The sequence below is a fragment of the Geospiza fortis genome, unplaced genomic scaffold, assembly GCF_000277835.1.
Source record: "Geospiza fortis unplaced genomic scaffold, GeoFor_1.0 scaffold171, whole genome shotgun sequence".
Lineage (NCBI taxonomy): Eukaryota > Metazoa > Chordata > Aves > Passeriformes > Thraupidae > Geospiza > Geospiza fortis.
The window spans coordinates 8,346,089-8,354,127 of NW_005054313.1; the positions used below are offsets into that span (position 1 = coordinate 8,346,089).

General features: G+C 39.1%; 1 protein-coding gene across 1 annotated transcript in view; it reads right to left on the minus strand.

The window, feature by feature from the left end:
- Positions 1–218: 218 nt before the first annotated feature.
- The window catches only part of CA12 (carbonic anhydrase 12), a 24,872-nt gene continuing 17,051 nt past the window's right edge, over positions 219–8,039 (minus strand). The window contains exons 7-10 of the mRNA XM_005419685.2: positions 7,592–7,749; positions 6,414–6,540; positions 2,003–2,087; positions 219–1,322 (exon numbers count right to left, since the gene is read on the minus strand). Of these exons, the coding sequence (XP_005419742.1) occupies positions 1,238–1,322; positions 2,003–2,087; positions 6,414–6,540; positions 7,592–7,749 (455 nt within the window). The 3' untranslated portion in view covers positions 219–1,237. The remainder of the gene's footprint in view (positions 1,323–2,002; positions 2,088–6,413; positions 6,541–7,591; positions 7,750–8,039) is intronic.

An 8,039-nucleotide genomic window follows, 5' to 3' on the forward strand; every position in this document is an offset into this window, starting at 1 on the left:
TCACAGATGTGGTGGTGCTGCAATGGAATACAAAAGGTATCTAAGGATAAAGTTCAGATTGAAATTTCCCCAGTAGTGTATAGCAGCACTCAGACCAGAAGTTGAAGTTATTTTAGGTATAATCATGTGTCTGTTACTTCCTGTGTGCATACTGAAGTACAAGCATTTCAGATCTGTACGGTAGATGTCAGACTTGAGAGCAATTCTGTATGCATCAGGGTAGGCTGGATACACCGAATTCTTCCTGAAGTCAATGGCTTTCCACATTGTCTGCAGTGGAATCAGGTTTATGCTTCTCACTTCCAAAATGCATAATCAAACTCCGAATATTTAGCTTATGAGGTTTGAAAAGATAATTTAGATTTCTTTCTAAGAATTAGATTACTAAGAGAAGTAAACTGGAAAAAAAGTATACTGTGTAATTGCAGCTGTAATATATACAGTAAAATCTATCAGGATTTTGTGGTTAAATGAGAAGTCTACTTAAAAGCAGCAGCAACTACATTATCTTTTCATACACTATAAATAAGAGCAGAATAATAAGACAGTCTTCTTCTCTAATTCCTGTGACAGTGAGGGGCTGACTTCCTTAACAGATTTGTAGGGCTGTGTAATAGCTGGAAAGTGAGCTGTTCCCCTCGTAGTGTTTTTTCAGCACAGAGTACCTGGGCTTGAACCCCATTAATAATCCACGTGGCTTTCATTGCATTTACACTTGTCTTTTCCTCTGATATTACAATTCCACTGGTGAATACACTGACATCATATCCTGCACTTTTCAAAACTGTATCTGCTGAACAACCCAGTTCAAATACTGGTGTCAAATACAGTTTGCCCTTTATCTTGTTTCTATTCATGCTGCTAAAACCAATGCCCTGTTTTAGAAGGGAAGAGTTCTTGTAGCTTGATGAGTGTCTGCAGATTTGAATACCTATGGGAAAACCTGTGCTAAACAAACCATAAAACTGGAGTTTAGGATTAACTGTAAAATCAAACACCCAGACTCAGTAAGCAGCAGACATGAAAAGAATGTGGCGAGGAATTCAGCTCAGGGGAATTCACTGATCATATCTCTCTGGAAAACAAGACAACAAGGGCTGCAGAAAACTTTCGGCTGGTATGTGTTTTTAGAACTCTCTTGAGGGTTATCATCAGCCAAGAACAAGTGATGTGTTTCACTAATTCAAAATAAATCAGTGCTATGAATGAAAAGGGGCTTTTGTGACAGAGCAGGGCATCAAATTTTGGAGATGTCTTCTTTCTCCTTGTACATGCCTGGTTTGTAGATGACTCCTCTGTTGTCTCCACCTCCCCTTTTGCAACTAAAATAAAACAAATTTATTAAATAACTGTAACGCCAACGAAGGAAAAGCACAATTAGTTACTTAAAGTTGTCCATTATGCATGTATGATATTATTTTTCTCTGTACTAGTGCAAATGTCACGTATCTTATTGTTTCAAATATTTCAGCAGACCACATTTTGTATGCAAGGTCAATGCTGAATGCAAAGGAAATCAGGCTGTAGCAAAATTTGTAATCTTAGATTTTTTTCCCCAGGATTTGGCTTTGTCAGCAAACAGTGGCTTAATGATCTTTTGACAGTACATATTTCTTCATCTACAAGGTTGTGATCTTTGGGAGACGTTTTCCTAAAATTCCATTCTCCTTGTTTCACATACTGTTCCAGGAAAAAATAGAAGGATCCAAAAAGCAATTAGGAGCAGCAGTGCTAGCAAAAATAACAAGAAAAGAACAAATGGCATTTGGGAAATAGGAAAACTGAATAAGTCTTTTATTGACCCAGCCTCGTATCACACAAGGAAATAATGTCTATACTAATAAAAACAAATCATAGTTTGTAGGAAGAGATCATGTCTTCTGCAAGATCAAACTTTATCCCTATAAAAAAGGCCCAAAGTTTTGGACATGCAAGCACTTCTCTATGTCAGAGGGAAAATATGGCTTGAATATTTTTGTGATACGATAGCCAGACATCTTACCTTTTCTTCTTCAGTAGCCAGAATGCTACTGCAAGAATGATGAGAACTCCCAGAATGCAGGCTATCACAACAGATACCACAAAACCTAAGAGGGAAAACATGCACAAGTGTTAATATCATTGCCTTGAGTGGAGAAGGTGAGTCTCTGATCTGTCATAAGTCTGCCTTCTGCATCAGCAACCTTTCTACAGCCTTGTCACACCACTTTGTGACTGTGAATGGACGACTTTGCACAGATGTTCTCTGGAATGTCCCAGTCCCACAGCTGGCTCCACAGTTCACAGTGCTGTGATATGATACACATGCTGAAGTCACAATGCCAGTGTGGAGGCCCCGGTACAGCAGGTCATAGCAGGAGTATGGTTTTTGGGCTATAATAAATTAAAGCTCATAAACAAACCCAAAGAATTGAACCCAGCCAATCAAGGACGTTAAATTCAATCTCTTTTGTTCTCTCACACCACAGAACACCACTGACTGTGGACAGCTGAAGAATGATATTCTTTGCTGTTGAGAACACTGCTTAAAGGCATCAAAGAAGGTAAAAATGAATTCAGGATATTGGTATGAAAAACTGAGTGATCCCTTGTTTTCACAAAGATTTCAGGATTATCATAATGCTATATTTCTTAGTGAGCTTCATGTAAACTTTTGGCAATTAAGATATTTTTTATTTATTTTGGCTTCCACAAAGATCCTGGAGGTGATCTCCCTTTTCTTAACTGCATTTTCTTAATTTATTTACACATTTTTAAAAATATTTTTTCAAATTATTGGTTCTCACTAAGCAACATCAGAGCACTTTCAGAGTCAAACTGACAGGTTTCATGCATTCCATCTAAATATTTTCTCCTATTAAATCAGCTGTTGATGAAACACAAATGTAAAATATAGAGTTAACTGCATTTGACCCATTAATTTGAAGTCCAGCTGAATGGAAGAAGCTTGCAATCCATGGAATTGAAGAGGAGCTGTTTTGTAAAAGGTGAGTTTTGTCATAGTAAAGGTGTCAAATGGACACAAAAATATAAGACCAAAGCGATAACTGTAGAAAAAGAGCTTGTAGTTTGAAGGGAAAGGGCAGGGAGCACTTCTGTGTGATGAGAGGATCTTAGAAAATTTAGTAAGATAGTATTTCAGCCTGGTACCCTAATCAAAACTAGATACGAGTTCCTGTTTAACTCAGGTGGTTTGAACATCATGGCAAATTCCAGCTGCATTTATATGAAGGGGATTTTATTGGAATAAATTGCTGACAAGACAAAATATATTACAAACACACATGAGTTTTGCTGTAATCCTTAAAGATTAGAGGCTTTTTGAAATGTGGTTCTTATAAATAGTAAGTGTGAATTTAGATGGTCATTACTGGCGTCAAAAATGTGGATGACTGAACACCTCAGTCATTTTCAATTTTGCTACAAAACGCAGGCCAGTGGCCCCATCTTGTGGTGTCTGTGCTCAGGGGAAGGTGGCAGTTCAGGCTTGTCAGTGATAAGGCAGAAAAGTTTTTCTGAAAACCTGCTTGGTAGCGGCTTAGGTCTGCACAACAGGATTTCTTTTACAAATTTCAGTGGTTGCCTGGCTCAATCCTTGACACTCTGCATAGCCTTTCCTTCTCTTCTTAATAGGTGTGCTCTGTTCCTATTTGAAGTGCAGCTGACTGCATCAGGCTGGGCACTTGCAGCAGCCAGGTGTACATCATTGAGCTTTGACAGGACATATTTTTCCTTATTTTTCTTATTTTTTTCCCTTTCTTTCCTTATTTTGCCCTTTAGGTGAGGGGCTGCACCTGTGAGGAAGCTTTTGTGACTGCAGTAAGTGGAATGTGAGATTACAGGGGCAATGAATACTCTTTCTGAAATGGGTTGAACATTTCTTCTACGGTTCACTGATAGAGTCAATGAGCTTTTGTAACTTAATGTACTTAGACTGAATGGGGTTTCTATTAAAGTAGCACTGAGCAATGTCCTTCACAGCCATGGAGACCAGCTCTGGGGTGTGAACAGCCAGATGGGCAATAACCCCTACAGTTTAACTCTGCTAAGTCAAGCCAGATTTAAAGATACACTGAAAATGCTTTTATGGCTGGTGTCATCTCTGCGTGGGAGCCAATATTGTGCCTTAGCAGAGGGAGAACCAAATGTTATTATTTGGTTTGGCTCTGGTTCACAGCAACAATTTTGAGAGTCACATCTAGATCCAATTTTCCCCCATAAATGGAAATAATAATGCTTACACTATTTCTGTGAAATGATTGGAGATTCCTAGATGAAAAGCATAGTGTCAGATTTTCAGTTACTGGCTTCATGGATTGTAACTCTCTACCTCCTACTATTAAGTACTGAGTATGATTTATAGAGAGAATATAGTCAGGTGCTGAAAGGTCAGTTTAAGAAACAGATGGAACACTGCATTTCTCATTTCTGACTGACCATTTGGACTCAGCAGATCAATGGCTTGTAGGTGCTCTTAGGAATTGACAACATACCCTTGCCAAGCCCACAGGTAGTGAAACTGTGATAAACAGAGGATGAGGGTAGAAAATGTAGAAGTTGGATCGCTGCAGAGGATTCTGTGGTGAACCTGGAGTAATCACAAGGGTGGTGCTCACCCTGGAACTTCTGGTGCTTCAGGAAGCATTTCTGCAGTGGCATTGCTACCGTGGATTGTGCAGGGATTTAAGACCTGCAGAGGAAGCCTTAGTCTCAGAAATGTGGAAACTGCATTGCAAATTCTGCTGGTTGAAATCATTGCACATAATCTGGCTTGAGCAGTGATCTGAAGATGATGATTAAATAATCATTCTGAACCCAGCTAGCTCTCTAGTCAGCAGCCAGTGTTTGAGATTGGAGGTTGGAGAAGAAAGTTTTAACCGTTTTGTGGTCATATAAGAATGCCATGGGGGGTGTTTTTCTGGTTGGCCAACCCATAAAAGGAGAAAAAAGGCTGACACAATCTGGTTTTTCCCCTCTTTCACTATTCAGTCATCTTTTCATTTACTCAAAATATTGTTTGTGCAACTAGTATCACTTTCTATATTAATCACAGAGATGTTAGGAACTGTTGACAATTTGGTAAACTTGTTAAATTGTAAAATCTTCTTAAGTATTATGTTTAGAATCTAGCAACAAGAGCACTTCTCATGTAATTCTCATTTTAAGATATCAGCCAACTTTTGGTGACAAATCTAAATCATCTCTGATTTCAGAGAAACGTTCTGCCCAGGATTTGTTTTGGCTGATCTCTAATTTTCACTTTTCTTCTTTATAACTTTCTATTAGAAGAGATACTTTATCAAAGGGTCTGTCTGCAGAGGGGAATGGCAAGAAGAGCTACTGCAGTGTGCCTGCAGGGAACTGTTTCTGTTGTGTCCAAAACAGACAACTTGTGTTTTCTGTTTTTTCATCTAAACAGTGAAGAAAATGGGAGGCGAAGTTGAAATGATGTGCTAACACATTTTATTAATGTGAAAGTTTACTGCTTGGCTAATCTTTTTGGTGAAGTCTGCTTTTTCTTTTATAAATCTTATAATTTCAAATAGTGCAGTGGCTTGCCTAAAATCATCTACCTTGAGTGTCCACGCCAGCTTCACAGATCCTTAAGAGTAAATGTTTGCAAGACAACAAAGAAGTTGGAACAATACATTTTGCACAATGTACTCAAAGGCCTTTCTGTGAGGTATAGCTCAGCTTCTCACCACAGATGCAGACTTTTGTGCAAAGCCCCCCAGCCAAACTTACGTGTTGTTGTCATTGTGTAACACTGCAGAGTTAAGCTTTTGAATCAGTTCTTCCTTGTAAAATGGTGGTGTTTTGTTTTGTTTTTTTTTTTTAATTTGTAGCACTGAATCCAGTGTTATGAATTATATTTATTTGCCAAGCTTGAATTCCTCAAGGACCTTTTTTGATTCTGTGTAATTTCCCCAAAACAGTGTCCCTGAAGTTAGGACTCCTTTTAAATGTGTGGTCTGCATAAGATCAAGCCTGACCTAGCTGAGAACAGCAAATGTCACTGGTGAGACAAGGCCATCTTAAGCACTTACACTGGCTGAAACACCTCAGCTGTGGAGCTGTTTAGTATTTAGAGTGACAGCAAATACTTCTGCAAAGCATGACAAGGCCAATCATGTCTTCCTTATTTTATCTCCTTGCCTTTGATCAGAAGGGTTGCAGGGCTTCTCTGATTACCCACTGTGGAAAAAAATTCTTGCCTACCCTGGGAATACCTTATTCTTGTAGAGTTGCCCATGCACAATGCAATATGAGAAGAAAAGGCAACAAAGTGAACTGCAGGGAGACAGATGTGTTTTTGTAGTGGTACAGTCGGACAGGACTGCCATTTCAGTACTTCACATTTACACAGATCACTGTGCACTGTTTCTTTGCACAGAAGCGTTCATACAACTCACCTTCACGGAAGGAGATAAAAACCAGTCTTTCATGGAATTCCTGAACATTTCTGAAGTTATCAACCATTTCCAGGGGTTCTGGGTCATCACGCTCTGTGCAGTACATGGCTGTTTCCAGTGCCAGTAACTATAAAGGGATGCACCTGATCAGCTCACAGAATACAGAGAAAGCAGTGCCTGTGTGTGATCACTGGGAGTGTTTGGAAAAAAGAAGAAGGTGTAGTCAAAGGGAAGGGGATACATTAATAATTAAGTTTCATGTGGCCTGTGAACCCAAATACAGAATAATGTTTAAACAGTGTGACATCTCCAAGTCCATACCTGTATTTTGTTTACATTCTGGTGAAACTACTGCTTACTATCAGATTGTTGGCCAGGAAAACTCAATGGGAGGAAACATGGTAAACTTCCCAGCATACTCTCCCTGGCACAGTCTAACTCCTAAGTAGTATTAAAGGCTACTTTTTGAAAGAGTTCTTTATTTGGGTAGAGACATGGTCTGACAGAAGCTGAGAATGTATTTTCAAAACAAGGAGCTTGCAGTAATTTGATCTGAGATTTTGCTAATAATATTTTCCCCTGTGTCTATAATTAGGTGAATCAGAAGATAGTGATTTTGAGTTTATAGTCTAGGTAAGTGGCCACCTAAGAGCAAAAGAAGGTAAATAGATAAGCACAAAAAATGTAAGATGGGAGAAAAGTTAGGGAACTCAAGATGGATCAATAACACAACACAAGCTTTTTAGAAACTTTCCAACCCACCCAGGTCCATCAGGATCAAAGTAACACCAAAACACTTGGTGATTAGTGTTCAGATACGGAGCCCAAACAATACTCTGCAGGTTACTCATTGAAAGACTTGGAGCCAGGGAGTAAGTACATAATGAAAATCAAAATTCATCTCACTTGACTGGAACTTTTTCAAGCTGATACTGTACCAATTGATGTGCAGCTGTCTGTCCTTTGTTCTGGCCAACTGAGAACGTGCTAACAACAAACAAAATGGGATATTTATTTATGCCAGTTCTGTGCTGTTCTTCCCACTTAAAGGATTTCAGCAATGGTCACTGCTCAGTTTTACAGGAACATATGAGAAATCCAGGAAATGAGACTATGTATTTACTGTTCTTTATCAGACACCAGTGAGGGAAATGTGCTTGCTGGAACTTGGAACTTGCCTGCTCTTGAGAAATTTTAACAGGGTGTCGGAAAACTGTCCAGAGAACGCTTGGGTAGCAGGGAGGAGTTGTCAGGGAGCCTTCGTAGCGATAATACTCATCCAGTCTGTCAGGAAGCAGTTCTTGAATATTGAAACCAGGGACCAGGACCTTCTGATCTAAAAAAGGGGGTTTGTGTTAAATATTGCATCATGACTACACAGGTGAAGTGAATTTGCTTTTCAGTAAGTAGGATATTTTCAGTGTCATATCACTAGGAAAAGAAAAATATCTTTTAGCAGAGGCGATCCCAGTTTAATAAGGACTACATTTTTTTAAGTTTCCTATGTACAAATCTTGTCTGAGACACCAAATCAGAGTCCTCTAAGATAAACTGTGGCCATATTAACTAAAAAACACTATGTGGGACAAATAAGGCCCAGTCAAAATCACAGGGGGCATGCTAGCC